This window comes from Mobula birostris, chromosome 5 (assembly GCF_030028105.1).
Source record: "Mobula birostris isolate sMobBir1 chromosome 5, sMobBir1.hap1, whole genome shotgun sequence".
In the NCBI taxonomy this organism is placed as follows: Eukaryota; Metazoa; Chordata; class Chondrichthyes; order Myliobatiformes; family Myliobatidae; genus Mobula; species Mobula birostris.
In genome coordinates, this window is record NC_092374.1 from 135,084,008 (window position 1) to 135,107,663 (window position 23,656).

General features: G+C 40.0%; 1 protein-coding gene across 2 annotated transcripts in view; it reads right to left on the reverse strand.

Annotated features, from left to right (window-relative positions):
• dnajc3a (DnaJ (Hsp40) homolog, subfamily C, member 3a) overlaps nt 1-23,656 on the reverse strand; it is an 88,906-nt gene that overhangs the window by 23,691 nt on the left and 41,559 nt on the right. For both annotated transcript variants that reach the window (XM_072258738.1, XM_072258739.1), the window contains exons 5-9: nt 12,892-13,044; nt 9,319-9,500; nt 7,956-8,075; nt 7,665-7,770; nt 1,135-1,255 (exon numbers count right to left, since the gene is read on the reverse strand). In XM_072258738.1, the coding sequence (XP_072114839.1) occupies nt 1,135-1,255; nt 7,665-7,770; nt 7,956-8,075; nt 9,319-9,500; nt 12,892-13,044 (682 nt within the window). The remainder of the gene's footprint in view (nt 1-1,134; nt 1,256-7,664; nt 7,771-7,955; nt 8,076-9,318; nt 9,501-12,891; nt 13,045-23,656) is intronic.

Sequence of the window (23,656 nt, forward strand, 5' to 3'; positions counted from 1 at the left end):
GTTTATTGTCCCTAATCAGTCCCCATCTATCCAAACATTTGTATGCCTAGACCCTTTGAATACATTCCAATAACTTACCCACTACTGATGCTAGGCTGTCGTGCTATAATTTCCTGGATTATTCTCAGGGCCCTTCTTAAGCAATGGAACATTAATTTTCCTTTCCATCCACCAGCACCTCACCTGTGGCTAAGGATGCTTTAAATACCTCTGCTTAGGCTCCTGAAATTTCTGCACTAGCCTCCCACGAGGTCCAAGTGAACATCTTGTTAAATCCTAGGGAGTTATCCACCCTAATTTGCCTTAAGACAGCAAGCACATTTTCTTTTATGCAGTTCACGACCTCAATGTTGTTTTACTTCAGTTCTATAGACTCTGCCTGTCTCGTGAGTAAATACAGATGCAAAAACTGATTTAAGATCTCCCCTATCTCTTTCAGCTCATGTGTAGATGACCACGCTAAGCTTCTCCACCTCTAATGTTTATTAGGAATTTTCACTGCTGTTGCCAAGAGCTTAGTTTGTAAATGCAATTCACGCATGCAAGCACTGCACCAGTCTGGAGTTAAAGTCTAACATCAGTTAAGGTGATAGCACAATTGTAATTACTGGCCTTATTCGTTGAAAAGTATGACAGAGGAAATGGAAGTAAATTGTGAAGTTCTGCCTCTGGGTGCATGTCTAGAAATGGAGACAAGGCAGCACTGACTGTTGTACTGATTAGACCACCCATTAGAATACCACGCTGACAAATTGCTGTCTACTCTCACATTACAATGGGTTTGGTGCAGTGCAAGTTAGCATGAGTAGGTGAAACACTCAAACAATGAATGCTGTCATATAGTCTCACTTAACTACTAATGCTTAGTTGCAAATAATGTAGATTTTGCAGATGATACAATTGATCTAAAATCAACTGTGTCTGACACAACACTGTTGTTTCACAGGAAAGCAATGTAGGAGACAATTCTTTCCTGCATCTACTAAGCATCTTAGACTATCCCAAGTTAATGCTGAGCTGCTAAATGCTCAATTTAACCAAAACAGAAGCTTAGAAAACTGAGCTCTGCAGCTAAAATGCATTTACCTAAACTATATACATTATGCTATAGAGTGTAACACTAGCAGACCGTACCTTCTTCATACTGTTCCTCTAAAATATAAGCTTCTGCCCTGTCTTTCAATGCATTGACATTGCTTGCATCTTGTTCCAATACTTGCGTACAAGTTCTGATGGCTTCTTTTGCTTGTTGGTTCTATGTAAGATATTACAATATTAAAAAAACTTTAAATGAACACTTTATTCAAGAATTACTCGATCTTCTGAAAAAAAAGTGCTACATAATTGTCCCATATGCTCCCAACCCCCTTCCATCAAAATGCTCTGGCCAGTTCTGATGTCCCACACTGGAAACATTAAATCTATTTCTCTTTCCTCAAATGCAGTCTGACCAGCATTTTGTTTTCTTTTTCTCCAATGATTTGAGATAATAATAGATAATAATTGAGATAATAATTTTGACGATTGAGACTCGTCAAAAAAGGAAAACACTGGGAATCCAGGAAGAGTGACAAATTGAAACTGAGAGGAATAATGGTTGTAAGCAACGGGTATATTTAACTGATGTTTGTATGACTGCACAGCTGTTAAGCATTTGAGTTACACAGTGACTACTTGCTCAACAAAGTTGTAAGAGATTGGCTTTTTTCTTTCATTTGCTGAAACATTAAATATTATAGTAGGGAGATCATGCTAGAACTACATACAGATTACAGATTTAGTGCCTGAAAGTACTTGATCCAGAGGCTCATAGGCAGCTAGAAATCATTACCTGCATGGACTGTAGAAGTCACAACCATGACCACATTTTAAAAGAACTTTGAGATGTGTATGAAGATTATTGACCTTCAAGATTAGACTGTGGCATCAGGTGAAATACTTATTTTTTGATTAACATATGCAACATAATTGGAGTCAATAGTTAAGTGGACAGACAGCTGCCAGTGTCAGGGATGTCAAGGAGCAGCTGCAGAACATTCTCAAGGTGAAGGGTGCATAGCCAGAGGTCATGATGAAGATTGGTACTAATGACATACGTAGAAAGGGGAAAAAGAGATCCTGCTCAATCAGTATAGGGAGACAGTATTTTGCATCTGCAGAAGGGTGTAGAGGATCATTTTGGAGTGTGCTAATGTGCTGGACATAGATACAAAGAAAGATGTAGTGTTCACTCTCTTACAGAACACTAAAGTGAATAAGCCCCCAGGGCCTGATGGTATTTTCCCTAGATTATCGGGAGAGGCAGATGAGATGAGATTGCTGGGTCCTTGACAGTCAAGGTCCCAGAGGACATGCATGAAGCTAATATTGTTCTGCTATCCAAGAAAGGAGATATAGACAATCCCAGAAATTGTACAGCAGTCTTAAACCAGAGTTTAAGAAGCTATTGGTGAAGGTACTTGGGGATGGAACTTAGGAGCATTTGGAAAACCAAAGCCTAATTACATTCAGTCAGCATGGTTTTGTGCAGGGCAAGTCACATTTTACTAACCTGAGTTTTGGGGAAGTGATGAAGGTACTGTAATGGATGTTGCCTGCATGAATTTTAGCACGGTGTTTAACAAAAACCCTCATGGCATGCTCATTCAAGATAAAGATGCATGCAATACATGGTATCTGATCATTTGGGCTCAGAATGAGCTGGCCCAAAGAAGGCAGTGGTTGGCAGGATTTATTCTGGTTGGAATTCTGTGACTAATGATGCTCTGCAAGGATCCATACTGGCACCCATGCTGTTTGTGATACACAGTGGATTCAGGATGCCAATTCAAAAAGCAGTCAAATTTTTGATAACTTGGATCTTGGATTCCAACACAACTTCATGCAGGAAGGCAATGAAGGTAGTCCATTATCTGCAGTAGGTAACTGCACTGACTTTCAGAGACAATCAATCAAGCACTGCACATGCGATGAATTCCTCCATTGGTAACTATTAGGAACTAATAGTTTTATGGTACTGTAGTAATATTGGTAGTGTTCTAGTTCATTCTGCATTAAATTTAAATAGACATTTTGATACTCAGTGAAACTATAGTTGTCTTTTTTTTTATATACACCTTTTAAAACCATTTCTATGAAACTTTGGCTAATTGGGCAGCTGCTCAATTGGGCCAAATGTACTGGCCCTCATGTGTACCAATTCACCAGAATCTACTGTATTTATAAATGATCAGGATAAAATCATGAATGGGTAGGTTAGCAAGTTTGCAGATGATACAAAGATTGGCAGTGCTGTGAACAGCATAGATGATTGCTAAAGGATACAGTGGGATACAGATCAGCTGCAGATATGTGGAGAAATGGCACATGGAGTTTAATTTGGCCAAGAGACCTAAAATGAAGGTACAGTATATTGTTAATGGCAAGACCTTTAACAACGTTAATGTACAGAGGGATCTCAGAGTCCAAATCCATAGATCCATAGTGGCTGAAGCAGGTAAAATGATGTTAAAGGCATATTGACTTTATTAGTTGAGGCATTAAGTTCAAGAGTCAGATAGCTATGTTGTGGCTTCATAAAGCTCCATCTGAAATATTGTGTTGAGCTCTGATCACCCCATTATAAGGGGAATGTAAATGGCTGAGGGTTGCAGAAGAGGTTTACTAGTCCTGATGAAGGGTCTGAGCTCAAAACTTCAACAGTTTATTCCCCTCTATAAGTGCTGTCTGATTTTGAGTTCCTCCAGCATTTTGAGTGTTGGAACGGGTACATTTCCCAGCATCAAAATGTCTCACTTGAAAAGGCATGCATTTAAAGTGAGAGGAGGCAAGTTTAAAAGGAAATATGCGAAGCAAGTTTTATTTAAAAACAGGTTGGTGGGTTCCTGGAATACACTGTCAGGGGTGGTAGTTGGAGACAAATACAATAGAGGTGTGCAAGAGATTTTTAAACGGACATATCATGGGCAGAGAATGAAAGAATGTACACATTGGTATGCAGAAGTTATCAGTCTAATTAGGTATTTAGTTATGAGCTTAATTAGTACAGCACAATTCCTCACCATTAGTATTTTCAGAAAGTGCTAGCTCAAGGAGGCAACATTCAAAGATTTCCACCACCCATGCCATGCCATTTTCTTACAACTGCCACTGGGCAGAAGGTACAGAAGCCTCAAGTCCCACACCACCAGATTGAACAGCAGCTACTTCTCTTCAAGCATTTGGAACATAGAACAGTACAGCACAGGAATAGGCCCTTTGGCCCACAATGCTGTGCCAAACCAATTAAATTAGTAATCAAATGGTCAACCAAACTAACTTCTTTTGCCCACACAATGTCCAAATCATCCCATATTCCTCACATTCAGGTGTCTATATAAAAGTCTCTTTAACACCTCTAATGTTTCTGCCTCTATCATCACCCTAGGTAGTGCATTCCAAGCACTCACCAATCAGTGGAATAAAACTTCCCCCTCACTCCTTTGACATTAACTCCACGTTAAATACATGTCCTTTATATCAGACATTTCAACCTTGGGAAAAAGATACTGTCTATGCCTCTCAATCTTTAAAACCTCTATCAGATCTCCCCTCAGCCTCTGCCATTACAGAAAAATAAGCCAAGTTTGTCCAACCTTTCATTATAGCACGTGCCCTCTAATCCAAGTAACATCCTGGTAAACCTCTTCTGCACCCTTGCCAAGTTTATAATAAGGCAACCAGAACGATATACAATACTCCAGATGTGGAGTAATGAGTTTTATAAAGCTGCAACACAACTTCCTGACTTTTAAACTCAATGCCTTGACTAGTAAAGGCAAGCACCATATGCTTTCTTAACCACCTTACCAACCTGTGTAGACACCTTCAGCTAGCTATGGACTGGGACTTCACGATCCCCCTCTCATCAACACTGTTGACAGTCTTGCTGTCTCTTCACATTTGACCACTAAGGTACAATACTTCACATTTCACTGGGTTAAATTTCATCTGTCATAATTGCTCTGTACCCCACTGAATTCTTTGCTAGTCACCTATGCTAGCCACAACACCACCAATCTTCATTATCATCTGCAAACTTACTAACCCACCCATCTACATATTCATTCAGGTCATTTATATACATCACAAACAGCAGAGGTCTCATTACAAATCCCTGCAGAACACCACTAATCACAGATCTCCAGCTAGAATACGTCCCTTTGTCTTGTATGGGCAAGCCAGTTCTGTATCTAAAATGGCCAATTTATCAGGAAGCCCATGTGTCTTAATCTTCAGGATGAGCCTCCCATGAGGAACTTCGTCAAATGCCTGACTAAAATTCACGTAATCAACATCCACAGCTCTACCTTCATCAATCACCCTCATTACCTCATCAAAAAATTCAATCAAGCCAGTAAGACAAAGCCATGCTGGCTCTCCCTAATTTGGCTTTCCAAATGCTCATAAACCCATCCTCAACATCTCTGTCCAGTAACATTCCTACTGCTGACGTGAGACTCACCTTCTTGAACAACACTAGCTAATTGCAATCCTCCAGTATTTTGGCTGTGGCTAGAGGGGACACAAAGATATTGGTCAAGGCCCCAGCAATCTCTTTTCTTGCCTGGGGTACATTTCATCAGGCCCTGGGGACTTACCCACCTTAATGTTCGTAAGGAGATTTAACACTACTTCCTCCTTCACTTTGTAATATCCTAAGCATATCAATATGCTCAGCACCTGATCTCCTTATCCTTCTCCTTGGTAAATACTGTTGTGCAGTACTCATTAAGGACCTCACCCACATCCTCTGCATCCAAGCAAATGTTCCTCCCTTTATCCTTGAGTGGTCCTACCTTCTCCCTAGTTATCCTCTTCTTGATGCATGTTTAGAATGCCTTGGAATTCTCTTTAATCCTACTTGCCAAAGACTTTTCATGGCCACTCCTAGCTTTCATAATTCCCTTCATAAGTTTTCTTTTCCTGGCTTCTTTATAATCCTAAAAGGCTTTATATAATTGTAGATTCCGAAGCTTTGAATGCTTTTCGTTTTTCTTCTAGACTAATCCACTGTTGACATCAAAGTTCTTTTACCTTGCCACCTTGTCTTTCCTTCTGACCAGAATATACCTGAACTGTACTGTATTCAGTGTAATTAGTCTTTAAAGACTTTCCACATCTCAGATGTGGACTTGTCCAAAAACAGCTTTTTCCAATTAACTCCGCCTAGTTCCTGCCTAATTTTCTCATCATTCCCCCTGCTCTAATTTAGTCACCTGGCCAGGCTCAGTACCCAACCCCTTGGTTCAGTACAGCCCCTCCATTTATTGGACCATCTCCATATTGATTTAAGAAACCCTCCTGGAGGCACCTTACAAACTCTGCCCTATGTAAACCTCTTGTACTCAGAAGGTTCCATTTTATATTAGGGAAGTTAGTCTCCCATGACAACAACCCTGTTGCTTTCACACCTTTATTTAATCTGCCTGCATACCCATTCCTCAATTTCTCAGTGGCTATTAAGTGGTCTGTAGTACAATCTCAAAGTGTTTGCACCTTTCCTGCTTTGAGTTCTATCCATACAGACTCAGTGGAAACCCTCCATTATGTTCTCTCCAAGTGCAGCTCTGATTAGTCGTGCATCTTCCCCACCACTTACCCCCCCTTAATTTGTTCTAAAACATAGAACCCCTATATATTCAGCAGATATTCCTGACCTTCTCTCAACCGAGTCTCTGTAATGGCCACATCATCATAATTCCATGTATTGATCTATCCCCTAACCTCACCGCCCTCACCCAGAATACTCCTAGCATTAAAATACACACCCTTCAAACTATCCATCCCATTGTTTCTATTACTTTGCTCCTACCTGTTTTCAGTGTCCTGACATCTACCTTCTTCTCCATCTTTTCACTTTCTGACCTGGTGCTCCAGTTCGCCTCCCCTGCCAAACTAGTTTAAACCCTCCCGAGTAGCATTAGCAAACCACCCAGCCAAGATATTGGTTCCCCAACTGGGTCTAGAAACAACCAGCAAAACCCTAATCCCGCAGTTAGAAACACTGAACACTTTGCACTAAAATGGACTTCGGTTTGTTACAATCGCATTCTATCTTGTAAAAATGTGTATAATTTATGCTTAATTTAGTTTTTTCTTTGAATGTTGCTTGTATGATATGTGCATATGATACTGCTAAAAGCATGTTTTTCATTGTACCCATACATATACTTTCGTATATGACAATATAATCAACTCTGACAGCATCATGGGCTGAACGGCCTGTTCCTGTGCTGGAGAGTTTCATGCTCTATGTAAATTTTATATCATTATTAAAGACTGCCAGCTATTTCAGGTCTACAAAATACCTCTACGTTACATCCGGAATAACAATGTTAAAAAATCTCAGAAATAAAACATTGTGGATGGATAGCTGAAACTATCGTTATAAAACATAGGAAAATGGGTATTTTTGCAGGACAGAGTTTGTTTTTTTTTTTAAAAAAGTGATATGGTTTCTGCCTTTCAGACTACATTTGACTGAATGCAAAGTTCTGCCCCTCTTCCCACATTTTCCCACCGGTTATTGACCTCTGCCAAAATGATTCTAATCATCTAACTGGATTTGTTTTGAGCATATTTACAGAAAATAAAACAGCAAATAGTTCATTTATTAAACTTACCTTTGATAAACAATGGCAAATACGCTCCTTTGCATACAAAGTGTATTGAAAAACATTTGGCTCTGTTTTCATCGCAGACTCATATTTATTAATAGCATCAGAGTATCTATAAATCAGAAAAAAATAATAATACATCGTAAGAAATTTTTTTTGTGTGTAATAAACACAGTGGCTCATTTTCTGGGATTAAAGAGCATCACCATGAAGTTACTTTGATTAATGGCTAAAACATCCAATGGATACATTTCTAGTTGAATTATCAATCCTGGAAAGATTGTAAGATGCACTTACTTTTCTTGTCTTATAAGATCTTCTCCTGTTGCTAACTGCTTGTTAAGCTTTTTCACTTGCTTATAATGGGCAAAACAGTGTTTGTGATCCGGGTCCAATTTGAGGCATTCCCGAATTTCACTGTGTGCAAATCATAACAAAATGTTACATATGCTGTGAATCCTTAATACTAAACTACTTCTCTGAAGCAACTGGGCTGACAAATGAAATGGACGAACATGACATGGGAATAGGTTCAACTGAAATTTTTATGGTTGATTTCTTGTCTTGTGACAGCATTTTTAACTTCAATACATGAAAAATATTGAATTGGAAAAAAATAGGAATTCATATTAAAAATACAACACTGGTGAAGTACATCAGCAATAAATGATACACCCTTTGTATCTTAAGCTATTTTAATTCATTCCATCAAGGACACTCACTTTGTACTATACACCTCTGCCGCACCTTCTCTTCTACTGAGAAGGGACTAAAGGCTGATATATACTTCTGCATCATTTCGACGCCATAAGTACGGTGTCACCACAAACCCTACGCAGAGCCTACGCGCACCCCTCCCAAAATGTAACTACGCGTCGCGGCAGCAGAGACCGAACTGTGATTGGTCCGCTTGGCAGAATCCCATTTCCTCCTACGCTGCAATAGCTTTCCATTGGGCGACTGAAGGGCAGGGAAGGAACTCTGGCTGCATTGCTTTCCATAAAGCTGTACAGGCCTCTGAAATTATGGAGGACACATTTCGCTTTTACGAAAAAAGACACTCGCTTTAAACTTGTTTACCCTGAGAAAGACTACCATGACCATGAAGCCTTGCACGGGCAGGTGTGTGCGCATGCATGACGCGCCCGGATTGCAAAGTGATGCAGACACACCAACGCACAAGTATAAATGCTCACAAAGCACGTAGGCCACTTGCATAGGCTACGGCACACAAGTATAAATCAGCCTTTACTAAGAAACATGATCTTTACTCTTTCAATTGGTGCTGTTCTGTTTCAGATTTCCAGCATCTTTTAAAAAAGAAATTTGAGTGCAACTTCATTGCTGTGATGTATTTTTTTTTAAATTTTAGGCCAAATTCAGTGACAGCAAGAACTAAATCATATTCTTAACAATATTCTGCTTTGTAAGGTAGTGTCAAATTAACAGCTCAAATTTGGGCAAAAGTATATATTAAAAGTTATTTATGCCATATCAAAATGGTAGTAACTAAAATTCTAGGTTTTTAAATGGATAAAAATTAATCCTACAATCCTTTGCATCAATAAAATGCCACCAAAGATATAACAGCTAACAAAAGGTACAACACTGACCAAATTAATAGATAGTATAATTTGATAAAAAATAAGAGGATACTTACCCAAGAGACATTTCATGATCTCCAAGCTTATAGTAGATAATACTAATTTTATAAAAAGCTTCAGTGTTGTCATTTTTAAGTTTTGATGTAGCTTTCAAATCACTTATTGCTTTTCCACTTTCATCAATCTGTATGTAGCACTCTGCCCGGAGTTCCCTTAAGTCGGAATCCCAAACACAAGTCTGATGTAGAGACAAATAAACTTTCAGTACTAAATAGAAAACTTCTGACAACTTGCATATACAGTACGTGCCAGTGAAAAGTAAAACCACAAGACCATAAATAGGAGCAGAATCAGGCCATTTGGCCCATTAAGTCTGTTCTGCCATTCCATCATGGCTGTTACCCCCTCCACCCCATTTTCCTGCCATCTCCCCCTAATCTTTGATGCCCTATCTAATTAAGAACCTAACAACCTCTGCTTCAAATATACTCTATGAATTGACCTCCACAACCATCTGTGGAGACAGATGGTGAGTATGAGTGTGCTAAAGCAGATACCAGAAGGAATTTCTACTCATGGAGTGGTAAAATACATGAGATGAGAATTATAGGAACTTTGAACTGGATATTACAGTTAAAAGACTGGATTATATCTCAAAGATATTATGCGGAAAAGCTTTAAAAAGAGATGTAATAACAAGGACAAGAGGTTGGAATTTTAAAGTAAATGCTAAGTAAGATTTGAGTTTGGGTTAATAAAAGTAGATTGCCTGCGAGAGAGTGAGCACGAGAAGAGTTAATGTTTCTGGCTGAGCAAAAGTGACAACAAAAGGGTATTCCAAAAGAGAAACAGGATGTCAATTGATTTTTCAATGGTTCAATTGTTCCATTTCATATCAGAGTATGTATACAGTAAACAACCTGTAATTCTTACTCTCTGAACGGTTCGACAACCCACATAGTCTCTCTCCCCCCACCCACACCCTCTCTCACACACTCACAAACAGCTATCACTCCTTCCACAGCCAGATCAAATTCCCAAATTACCTCCTCAACTCTCTAATCTAATGTCAACACATTGCATGCCACCATTTCCACAATTCTCAACCTCCAGCCATCGTAAGAACCACAGATCTCATATGGAAAATCCACAGGGTGGCACTTTGGTTAAGCTTCTGGAACACAAGCATGTCTATGGTAATGAAATAGGTGTGTCATGAAGGGGGCTGAATTTGAATGTTAGAGTTGAAACAACATACCCACACTTTTCCTGATTGCTTTAACCATTTCCAGCCCTCCTGTCTGCAATTTTTCCCCACCCTCAATAAACCTGAGGTTTTCTGAAACTTCATCGTCCAGATTCTGATCTGTATTAAGTCACATCTAATCTCCTGTATTTTTACTGTGCTATTGCTTAAGCTAGAGCCAATTTAAAAATTCTTCCCTGGTTTCAGCTTCAGTATTACATCTTACTCTGGTTTTACAAATCTTACCTATTTTTAAATTGATGATTTGGGTGCTTGAGCAGTTCCACCATGTTTCTGACTTCAACCAACCTTTCGGGTGAGAACAATAATTTCTTCAAGTCTTCTCAAAACCCATTACTCCTCAACTCAAACCTGTGTCTTTTCTTACAAAGGTTCTGCAGTGACAAAAGTCTTGTACCATTTCTTTGCTTAATTATTTAAGTTCTTAATCTTCTTACTATTAATAGTATGTTCCTCTAGAATGCAAGGGACTAATTTGAAGTCAACATGGGGTGCAAGTTCATGGCCCTGAAAATGGTGACACAAGTGGATAGGGTGGTGAAGATGGAATTAGTATATTTGCTTTGTAGGCTGAGACATTTAGCACAAGTTGGGATGTCATATTGTAGCAAGATAATTTTTTAAAAAGTGGTAGGTGCCTGGAACAGACTGTCAGAGGTAATGGTGGAAGCCGATACAATAGTGTATTTAAAAGGGTTTTAGATAGAAACAAGAATAGGCAGGGCACGGGGAGGATATAGATTGCACAGAGGGAGAAAAGATTTGCAAAGGTTTATTCAGTATTGCGTTCAGCGCAGACATCGTGGGCTAAAGGACCTGTTCCTGTGCTGTTCTACATTCTATGTAAATATCTATTCAACAGGTTACCCACATCTTCTTGCTCCATTTGGAGTGTCTCTTTATTGCTGTTGAGTCCATTCTTTCCCTGATTACCTTTTTACACAATTGTTGTAAAATAACTGGGATTTTCCTTAAACTTGTATGGCAAAGATATTTTGTAGTCTTTCTTTGCCCGCCAAATTTCTTTTCTACGTACCCCTCAACACTATTTCTGTAGGGCTTCCTCCATTTTCAATAAACCTACCATTCCCTTTTCCTTATAAAAAGGACAACATCCCTTGAAATTCTGTGTTCTCTATACTTGCTGTCCTTATGATTCATCCTTACAAGAAAACATTGGCACCAATTTCTAATTATTTCCACTTTTAAAGACTTCCATTTCTCAAATGTCAATTCTGTACTTCAGTACTCCCAATCAGCTTACAGGGTCCTGTTTAAAGACAGGGAGATGGTTTACCTTCAATTCAGATATTTAGTGCCTAGACTATCTTTAACCCTTTAAATAATTACTATGAAACTTAATAGGTTCAGGTTACTGTCCCTAAAGTACTCATTCACTACGTAGCTGATTTCATTCCTTAGGATTATGCATAGGTCTAGCACTGTACAACCCTTAGTACAACCCTACAGACATTAAAAGCTCTCAATGCACTTTAAAAGTTCCACCTAATCTAATCCTTTTATACTAAGGTGATCCCACTTAATATTTGAGAAATTGAAATATGCTACTGCTATAACCGTATCCCTCTTACACTTTCGAGATTCACCCAAATACCTGCTTTATCTCCTGCTGACTGTCACGAGGCAATGTAATCTGAGCAAAGTGATCACCTAGCCTTATTTGAAGAGCTTCCTCATATTTCCTCCCTCATCAGTGCAGTGATGGTCATATTGACCAATAACACACCACTTTTTTTTTTTACATCACCACCAAATCACATCTGAAACTAGTACACTCTGGAATATTAAACTGCTAGCCCTGCCTTTTGTTAAGCCATGTCTTCAGTTGCTTTTATCCTAAATTATAAATTGGTTCCCTGAACCAAAGTTCTCCACCAATTTCAAGGTGCTGTTTCATATCTGCCAGATCTGTTCTTAACTTGGTTTTAAACTTTACTCAATTATGTAACAATGATGCAATCTGGAGCATGTTCATGAACCAAATACAAATATCTGTTGACTTTGAGCATTGGGTTGACAATATTAACTGAAACAGCATCCTGCTGCGGTTTGTCAAAGGTGTAAACCTGAGCTAATTAGGGAGTGAGAAGGCAAAAATATTCAATGCAAACATGGTGCACTTCTGTACCCTCGCAGCAGAACAGAAGTCAAATCCAAAAACGTTTTCTACCTAAATTTCAAAAGCAAATGAAATGGCATTTCTGTCCATAGTCAAGAATAGGAATAGAATGTACACTTATGAACTTTTAAACATTCTTACTGTATAGGAAATTACTACAGAAGAGACCATTCACTTTAACATTGCCATTGCTCCCCATGAAAAACTACAGTTAAGACTTGCCTCCAGAATAATATTTAGTAAATCAATAGCAGTTGTGTAATCCTGGTTTTCAAAAGCAGCTCGTGCTTGCACAATTATCCTTTGTATTTCATCTGCTTTAGTTAACTGGGTCTTGGCTTCATTCTCCTCTTTCTCACTGGGGTTAGACTGTACCTGAGAAATGAATGAAAGGTTATTAATATTGACTCCATGTATGAATTACTGTCTAATTAAAAACTTTTATGCATGGTGTTACTAAAAGCAGTGGGTAAAAATATTTTATTTCCAAAATCACAATTCAAAGCAAGATTATAAAATATTGATTGGTACACAAAACACTGCAGATGCAATTTTTCTGATAAAACACTGGAAATACTCACATCAGGATACTGCCTGTACTTCTGAACATTTCAAGTGTTTATGAATTTAGCTAGCAAATACTGTACAGTTCAGCATTTCAGGTACAATAAAATTGACCAGTCCAGATGGATGATACTCAATAGCTTTTAAGTTTGGTAAACATTACTGCTGAATATCACCACATATGGTTTATGAAATTATTGGAGTTAGAAACGAACTACTGAAGAGGTTTTTCAAATTTTGGATTATATCCCCATGAACAGAAGAGGAAGCATGTAATTAAATGAATCTCATTTTGGAGTTAATAAGAACAGATCAATGCCCATCAATTATTGTCACTGAATCTGGCATTCACTTGAAACTTTTCAAGGGTAAGAAAGCAAACCGAAAGCAGGTGATGAGTCCCCAGCATCAGCCTGCTTCAACTACCATTCAATTCCCCACACTGGAACAGATGCTAGTTCTGATTAAAAAAACAAGTAAAATAATTTTGACATAGTAAGTGTTGAATGTGCCTGATGAATGGCATTTGTCTTAAGAAATTAATAAAGAGGATTGAATCCAACACAGAGGCAACACTTGGTGTAAAACAATGGCTTATCAAATATTTCCTTCACACTAGTTCCCTCGTAAGTATACAGAAATGTGGGCCATCGAGTCATACAGCATAGAAAAGAGTATCTTCATCCCAATTCATCAGTCAGTCAGTCTCATTTGTGTGCATTTTAGTCATAATCCCCCTTAATCAGTAACTGTCCAAATACTGTTAAATGTCACAATTGTATCTACCTCTACCATTCTTTCTGGCAGCTCGTTTCACCTACTCATACCTACAAACGTTTGTACATTCACCTTTGGAGCATCTGTATTAATAAAGAAATCTACAATAAACTACTAGTTACTGACTGCAGCTATGCCTTCAATGTCATAATTCCAACCAAACACCTCACCAAATCCCTAGACCTAGACACCTGCCTTTGCAAATAGATTCTAGATTTTCTGACCAATCATTAAGGCAGCAACACCTCTGCCACCTTTATTCTAAATACTCTGTTCCAACTCTTCTAAATACTCTGTTCCAACTCTTCATTTACGAGTTTGCAGATGAGTACAAGCAGGAGATAGAGAGTGTAATGACATGGTGTCATGACAGCGATCTTTCCCTCAATGACAGCAAAACAAAAGAGCCAGTCATTGACTTTAGGAAGCAGGGTGGTGCACACGCTCCAGTTTACATCAACGGCCCTGAGGTGAAGATCATAGAGAAGTACAGCACAGAAACAGGCCCTTCAGCCCATCTAGTCCATGCCAAAACTTTGAAAACTGCCCAATCCCAATGACATGAACCCAGACCACAGCCCTCCATATCTTTACTATCCATGTACCTATCCAAACTTCTCTTAAACATTGAAATCAAGCTTGTGCTGGAAGTTCATTCTACATTCTCACGACCCTCTGACTGAAAAGGTTTGCCCTCATGTTCTCCTTAAACTTCTCACCTTCCACCCTCAAGACATGACCTCCGGTTGTTATCCCACCAACCTCAATAGAAAAAGCCTGCTTGCATTTACCCTATCTATAACCTTCAATTTTGCATACCTCTATCAAATTTCCTCTCAATTTCTACATTCTTAAGAAAATAGTCCTAAGCTAGTCACCCTTCCCTTATAACTCGGGTTCTCCAAGACCAGCAACATCCTTGTAAATTTTCTCTGCACTCTTCAACTTTGTTTACATCTTTCCTGCAGACAGATGATCAGAACTATTCCAAATTAGGCCTTACCAACATCTTGTATAACTTCAACATAACATCCTATCTTCTATACTCAATACATTAATTTATGAAGGCTAATGTGCCAGAAGTTTCATTACAACCCTGCCACTTTCAACAAGCTATGTATCTGTATTCCCAGATCCCTTTGTTCTACCACACTCTTCAGTGTCATACTATTCACTGTAATACCTACCCTGGGTGGTCCTATCAAAGTGTAAAACCTCGCACTTGTCTGCATTAAAATTCCATCTGCCATCTTACAACACACTTCTCCAGCTTATGCAGATCCCCCTGCAAGCCATGGTAGCCTTCCTCACCACTGACTACACCCCCAATCTTGGTGCCATCTGCAAATTTAAAAAAAACAGAACAACATTGGCTCTCCTCCAATCCTGTGGTACCTCTCCTGTCACTGAGGATGTTTTAAATATCCCTGCTACGGCTCCGGCAATTTCTGCACTTGACTCCCTTAGGGTCTGAGGGAACACCTTGTCTGATAAGGGATTTATGCACTCTGATTTGCCTCAGGATAGCAAACACTTCTTCCTCTGTAATCTGAACAGGCTCCACGAAGTTGATGTCACTTTGCCTCACTTCGACTGACTCTGTATCCATCTCCTGAGTAAATACAGATGCAAAAAAATGCATTTAAGATCTCCCCATCTGTTTTGGCTCCACACAAGAATTCCCATTCTGGTCTTCCAGACAACCAATTTTGTCTCTCGCAATTGTTTTGCTCTTAACATACCTGTATAATCCCTTAGGATTCTCTTTCATCTTGTCCGCTGGAGCAACTTCATGCCTTCTTTTAGCCTTCCTGATTTCTTTCTCAAGTGTTCTCTTGCATTCCTTGTAATTATTAAGCACCTCATTTGTTCCTACCTACACATGATATGCAGCTCTTCTCTCCCACCCCCCCCCACCTTAACCAGAGCCTCAATATCTCTTGAAAATCAAGGTTCCCAGCACTCATCTTTACCTTTTATTCTTAGAGACACATACAAGTTTTGTACTCTCAAAATTCAATTTTTGAAGGCTTCCCACCTACCAAGTACACCTTTGCCAGAAAACAGTCTATCCCAATCCACACTTGTCAGATCATTTCTAATACCATCAAAATTGGCCTTTCTCCAATTTAGAATCTCCACCCGTGAACCAGACGCATCTCTTTGCATATTTACTTTGAAACTAATGGCATTGTGGTCAATGGATGCAAAGTGTGCTCCAACGTAAATTTCTGTCTCTGGTCTGTCTCATTCCCTAATAGCAGGTGGCTTGGTTTCTGTCCAGATCCAATGATGTAGATGCTCATGGCAAAGACCATAAAATCTCATTGGAACCCAGCTTCATTTCTTCAGGAGGCTTTTAAAAAATAAATCAGCGTCTCTCTGATCACTCTGAACAGTTTCAATAGATGCATGATAACCTGCATCCTTTCCAGGTGTAACCATTTACTATGCCAACTGTGCTGCCTGGGACTGCAAAAAAAAAAAAAAATCAGAGTGGTGAACACAGCTCAGCATAGCACAGAAATATCCTCTTTGTGGTAAACTATATATGTATGTTGTAACTGGGTTAACTGTCTGGACACGCTCCTCTGCTGACTGCCCCTGTGGCTCCTCCCACAGAATCCTGTATAAAGGTGATTTCGCCTTGCCCCTCTCCCTCAGTCCGGGGGCAGACACTCACCGTGGGGGTCGTATTGTACGGCGAATAAAAACCTTTCAGTATTTTACCAAACCTCAGACTTTTGGAGTTATTGAAGGTGCTTCAATTTTATTCGCTGTACAATACAACCTCCACGGTGTAACCCAGTTACAACATATATATATATATATATGGTTTACCACATTCACCCCTCCTTTTTTTTTTAAAAAAAAAAGTCCCGCAGGGTGAAGTGACAGACAATATTTACAAGTATATTTACAGGTTAAGTCTATCAGGCGGTCGAGTCCATCGCTGTGATCCCTGGGAGAATGGACAGATAGAGAAGGAGAATGGCACAGTGTGGAAAGCCACACTCTTAGCCCTCAGGTCAAAGGGACTGCCGGTCTCCCGCTGGCAGGAGGTCCTTCCCGAGGCACTCCACTCCATCCGCTCCCTGTTATGCACAGCCACCATTGCCACCCCTCATGAGTGGCTCTTTTCTTTTCCCAGAAAATCAACCACTGGAACCACCCTACCATCTTGGCTGACGTCCCCGGGGCCAGTGCTGCTCCGGAAACATGCGAGGAGCAATAAATACTCCCCGATAGTCAAGAGGGTTCACTTACTTCATGCGAACCCCCAGTATGCCTACGTGGTTTTACCTGATGGGCGGGAGGACACGGTCTCCATCCGCGACCTGGCGCCCGCAGGAGCACCAGGCCCCTACCCTGAACACTCCATGGTGACTATTGATTCCGTACCCACCAATGTATGTACCCACGAGACACTGCACACAGACCCAAACCCTACACAGACACCACACGACTCTCCCATACCGGGCGTGACGCACACGCACGAGGGATTACCGACGCCTAATGTGCTGGCACCTCAAGTCAGGCCGGAGCCAGCACAACCGCCATCGCCGACGCAATCACCACTGGTGCTACGTAGATCACAGCGATGGACTCGACCGCCTGATAGACTTAACCTGTAAATATACTTGTTGTAAATATTGTCAGTCACTTCACCCGGCAGGACTCTTTTTTAAAAAAAAAAAGAGGGGTGAATGTGGTAAAATATGTTGTAACTGGGTTAACTGTCTGGACACGCCCCTCTGCTGACTGCCCCTGTGGCTCCTCCCACAGAATCCTGTATAAAGGTGTTTCGCCTTACCCCTCTCCCACAGTCTGGGGGCAGACACTCACCGTGGAGGTCGTATTGTACAGCGAATAAAAGCCTTTCAGTATTTTACCAAACCTCAGTCTTTTGGAGTTATTGAAGGTGCTTCACTCTTCTCCCTGACTCAGTAAGCAGCCTGCACAAATCAAAAATTCCGTGCACCCTGACATTCTCTCCTCTGCCACTCGCCCCAATCGGGCCGAGGACACGAAAGCTTGAAAGAATATAACACCAGGCTCAAGGACCACTGTAATAAGACTATTGAAAGGATCTCAGGTGATCAGATGGACTCTTGAGCAAACATTCTACCTCCAGACGGCTTGCCACCTTATTGTCTGTCTGCAAGTTCTCTGCAACTGTAACACTATATTTTCTGTTGTTGCTTTTGCTCTGTACTACTTCAATATACTGATGCAATCAAATACTCTGTATGGATGACAAACTTTTGCCACTGTACTCCAGAACATGTGCAATAAACTAATGTACAATTTGGTTTATTTTCCCAATGAAGGGTCTCAGCCCAAAACATTCCTTCAGCACTTTGAGTTTGTTGCTGCAAAATCTCAAGTCTAATAATACCACCCTTCGTGAGGAAGGAGTTCCTTTTGTCCTCTACTTTAAATTATGCCCGCAAACACGAGGAATTCTGCAGATGCTGGAAATTCAAGCAACACACAAAAAGTTGCTGGTGAACGCAGCAGGCCAGGCAGCATCTCTAGGAAGAGGTACAGTTGACGTTTCAGGCCGAGACCCTTCATCAGGACTAATGAAGGGTCTCCGCCCGAAACGTTAACTGTACCTCTTCCTAGAGATGCTGCCTGGCCTGCTACGTTCACCAGCAACTTTGATGTGTGTTGCTTAAATTATGCCCCCTTGCTTTGGAGTCTCCTCCCCTAGAGAAAAAAGATGGTTAACTTATCTGTCTATGCCCCTTGATTTAACAAATTCTCAATTATCACTCAGCATCCTACATTCCAGGGAAAAAGCCTCTCCTTGTGAGGACCTAATGCAGCTTTCCACTGTTTTAGGATACACGTAGTCAAGTCCCACAAATCTATCTACTTTTATGCTTTAAGACCTTCAGCGTTACCTCTTCTGCAATGCAAATGCTCTTCAAGACATTAACTTCTGAGTTCCCTAGCATCCATGTCCTCCTTCACAGTAAATATAAATGAGAAATATTCATTGAGGACCTCATTCATCTCCTGCGAGTCAACATATAAATGTCCTTGTTAATATCTAAGGGGCTATATTGTCTCCCTTATTCCTTTTTTTGTCCTTGATATATTTGTAGATATTTTGGATTCTCTGTTACCTATCTGCCAAAGCCACCTCATGTCCACTTTTTGCCCTACTGATTTCACTCAAGTGTTTTCGCACACCCCGAATAGTCCCAAAGGGATTTATTAGATCTCATCGGCCTATATCAGATATAAAGGCCTCTATTTCTCTTCATCAGAGCCTCAACATCTTGTCACCCAGGGTTTCTTGCTCACACCAGGCTTGCCCTCCATTCTCACAGGAACATGCCGTCCTACACTCTTGCTCTCTTACTTTAAAAGCTTCCCACGTGCCAGATGACCTCATATTTCAAAATTAATCAAATGAGGCTCTTTGCAAGTTTCTAATACCATTGGACTTACTGCAAATTAGTATTTTAATGTATGGACCAGTCTTTTTCTTTTCCCTAACTAAAGCTAAAAGAAAAAATTTGTGAACCTTTTGCAATTACCTGATTTTCTGCATTAATTACTCAAAACGTGGACCGAAGGGTTTCGGCTTGAAATGTCAACTGCTTACTCTTTTCCATAGAAGCTGCCTGGCTTGCTGAGTTCCTCCAGCATTTTGTGTGTATTACTTTGATCTCCAGCATCTACAGATCTTCTCTAAGTGGATGCTGCATGTTTCCTCTCACATCCCCAAAAAAATGTACAGGCCATTTAAAATGACTACTGTGCAAACTGCCCTCACTGGTGGCAAAGGACAGTCTACTGCCCTCGCTAGACTGGAAATTAAACATTTGATCAAAAATCACCCAACATCGAAGCTTTCTTAAGGGCTTTTTTTTTAAATGAGCAAACTTGGTGAAACTGCAGAAAGTAAGACACGTATTACAAACCCCATTTCCAGAAAAGTTGGGATATTTTCCAAAATGCAATAAAAACAAAAATCTGTGGTATGTTAATTCACATGAGCCTTTATTTAACTGACAAAAGTACAAAGAAAAGATTTTCAATAGTTTTACTGACCAACTTAATTGTATTTTGTAAACATACACAAATTTAGAATTTGATAGCTGCAACACACTCAAAAGTTGGGACAGAGGCATGTTGACCATTGTGTTACATCACCTTTCCTTTTAATAACACTTTTTAATCATTTTGGAACCCAGGATACTAATTGTAGTAGATTTGCAATTGGAAATTTTGTCCATTCTTGCTTGATACAAGACTTCAGCTGCTCAACAGTCCGTGGTCTCCGTTGTCTGATTCTCCTCTTCATGACGTGCCATGCATTTTCAATAGGAGATAGATCTGGACTGGCAGCAGGCCAGTCAAGCACACACATTCTGTGTCTACAAAGCCATGCTGTTGTAGCCCGTGCAGAATGTGGTCTGGCATTGTCCTGCTGAAATAAGCATGGATGTCCCAGGAAGAGACGTCGCCTTGATGGCAACACATGTCTCTCTAAAATCCTAATATATGCCTCAGAGTCAATGATACCTTCACATACATGTAACTCACTCATGCTGTGGGCACTGATGCACCCCCATACCATCACAGATGCTGTCTTTTGCACCTTATGCTGATAACAATCTGGATGGTCGTTTTCATCTTTGGCACGGAGAACTCTGAGATGAGCTTAGGTCCAGAGAACTCGCTGGCGTTTCTGCACAGAGGGTGATGTATGGCTTCCTCCTTGCGTAATACAGTTTCAAATTGCATTTCTGGATGCAGCGACGGACTATGTTGAGTGACAATGGTTTTCCGAAGTACTCCGGAGCCCAGGTGGCTATAATTGTCACAGTAGCATGACAGTTTCTTAGGCAGTGCCGCCTGAGGGCTCAAAGATCACGTGCATTCAACAGTGGTTTCCGACCTTGCCCTTTACGCACTGAGATGTCTCTGAATTCTCTGAATCTTTTCACAATATTATGTACTGTGGATGTTGAAAGACCTAAATTCTCTGCAACCTTGCGTTGAGAAATGTTCCTTTTGAACTGACTAACAACTCTCTCACAAATTTTGGCACAAAGGAGTGAGCCGCGACCCATCCTTGCTTGCAAAGACTGAGCCTTTGATGGACGCTACTTTTATACCCAGTCATGATACCTCACCTGCTACCAATTAGCCTGCTTAATGTGGAGTCTTCCAAACCGGTGTTACTTGAATATTCTGTGCATTTTTCAATCTTATTTTAACTCTGTCCCAACTTTTGTTGAGTGTGTTGCAGCCATCAAATTCTAAATTTGTGTATATTTACAAAATACAATTAAGTTGGTCAGTAAAACTATTGAAAATCTTTTCTTGGTACTTTTGTCAGTTAAATAAAGGTTCACGTGAATTAACATATAACAGATTTTTGGTTTTATTGCATTTTGGAAAATATCCCAACTTTTCTGGAAATGGGGTTTGTAGATTCACTACAGAATTGTTGTATGCTTGAATATACGATTACTGATTATTCTCAAATGTTTACACATGCAACATTCTATGGCTATGTCGTGGACTAAAGCGAACTCATGGTGCAAGCATAGCTTAATAATGAAGAACAATAAACATCATACTTCCTTCAAAGTACTAAATATTTACCAATGTTAAGCACAAGACTCACAGATATTGCTGTTTCAAGGGCAAATAGAGTGGATGGAGATGGGTACCTTTCTACCACTTGTGCTTCAAGTCAAAATCCAAATTAACTCGCACAGGAAATGTAAAAAGACAGCTTACGAACAGGAAGCGATATTTGTACAAAACGAACTGCATACGAACAAACAGACTCTGGAGGCAGGGTAGGTACAATAAGAGTCACTGGGAATCTGAGGATAATAAGGTAGCTTAGAGTGGTAAAAATGGTCACTTCACTGTAGCATTTATCAGGCAAGATTTCCCTTAAAGAAACAAAGTTGACTATAGTCTATTTTATCATGTGCCTCCAAGAACCCTGAGACCTCATCCTTAATAGTCAACACCAACATCTTCCTAACCACTGCGGTCAGACTAACTGGCCTATATTTCCTGTTTCTGTCTGTCTTCTTTCTTGAAGGGTGAAGTGATATTTGTAATTTTCCAGTCTTCCGGAACCATTCCAGAATCTAGTGATTCTTGAAAGGTCATTACTAACTTCTCCGCAATCTCTTCAGCCACCTCCTTCAGAACACTGGGGTATAGACCAGCTGGTCCGGGTGACTTGGTCTTTCAGTTTCCCAAGAACCTTCTCCCTAGTCATGGTAAGTTCACACACTCCATGACCCCCGAGACTTGGAACTTCCACCATACTGCTAGTGTCCTCCACAGTGAAGACTGACTCAAAATACTTATTCAGTTTGTTCACCTTGTTCCCATTACTACCTCTAAGAGCAGTCCCATATCCACTCTCACCTCTCCTCTACACTTCATGTATCTGAAGAAACTTCTGGTATTCTGTTTTAATATTATTGGTTAGCTTACTTTCTTATTCCATCTTTACCTTCCTGATTACTTTTTTTTTTAAAAACAAAGTTACCTTTTGTTGGTTTTTAAAAGCATCTCAATCCTCTAACTTCCCACTAATAATAGAGCAAAAATATGCCCTCTATTTGGCACATTCTATTACATGCCCTGTCTTTAACAAGAGGAACTTCTAAATGTGGTCACAGGACAACCGGACATGAATCCTAATGGCTGACCAACATGGATGTCTGGGTAGATTCAGAACAAACGTGGTAACTTGAATCTTTCCAAACTCCTTTGCATAAAACATTGAGTAGAACAGAACTCTTTACCAGTGTCTCTGTCTGACTCATAATCAACATATCATACCTAGAATTGAAAATATGCATTACTGGTTAAAGTCTGAATTAGTACTGTAGTACGTTATAACACAAACTGGCAGTAAAAAAACTTGCTATTTCCCAAATGTACTTCAAGTACTACATGTTTACCTTAAGAGGGAAAAATGCTCAGTAATGCCTAGAAGTTTCCAAATTAACCCTGGCTTCCTTCTCCCAAGGTAACAGTACTATAACACATCAGCAAGTCAATACAGCAGCTAAATTCTTCATACTTTGCTTTCAGATCACATAAAATCAATAACATGCAAACCTACAATTGCAGGTGTCTTAGACAGCCATTGACTAGAAACATTTCATTAACTGTACATAACCATCAACTGATATTTCTAGATGTGAGAGACAGCTGTACTGTGGCATTGGGCAGGTCCGTTCCAGTAACCCAGTTTTGACGACCAGACCATAAGATATAGGAGCAGAATTAGGTCATTTGACCCATCGCGTCTGCTCCGCCATTTCATCATGGCTGATCCAATTTTCTTCAGCCCCAATTTCCTGCCTTCTCCCCATATCCCTTCAAACCCTGCCCAATCCAGAATCTTTGATTCTGTTTTCTCGTGCGTCCCAGTAGGGTTGTAGATTCCACTGTAGAAATTTGTCAGACTACACCGATTTCCTTCCATATCTTGACGATTAGTGTAGGATGTGTAATGGATGCCTAATGATCAATGGAGGTACAGAAACAAACCAGTCAAAGAGTCAAAAGGTCTTTTACTAAGACAATTCCCTTAATTATCCAAGTCTTATCGTCTCCCCTTCATTTTGCAGAAACAAAT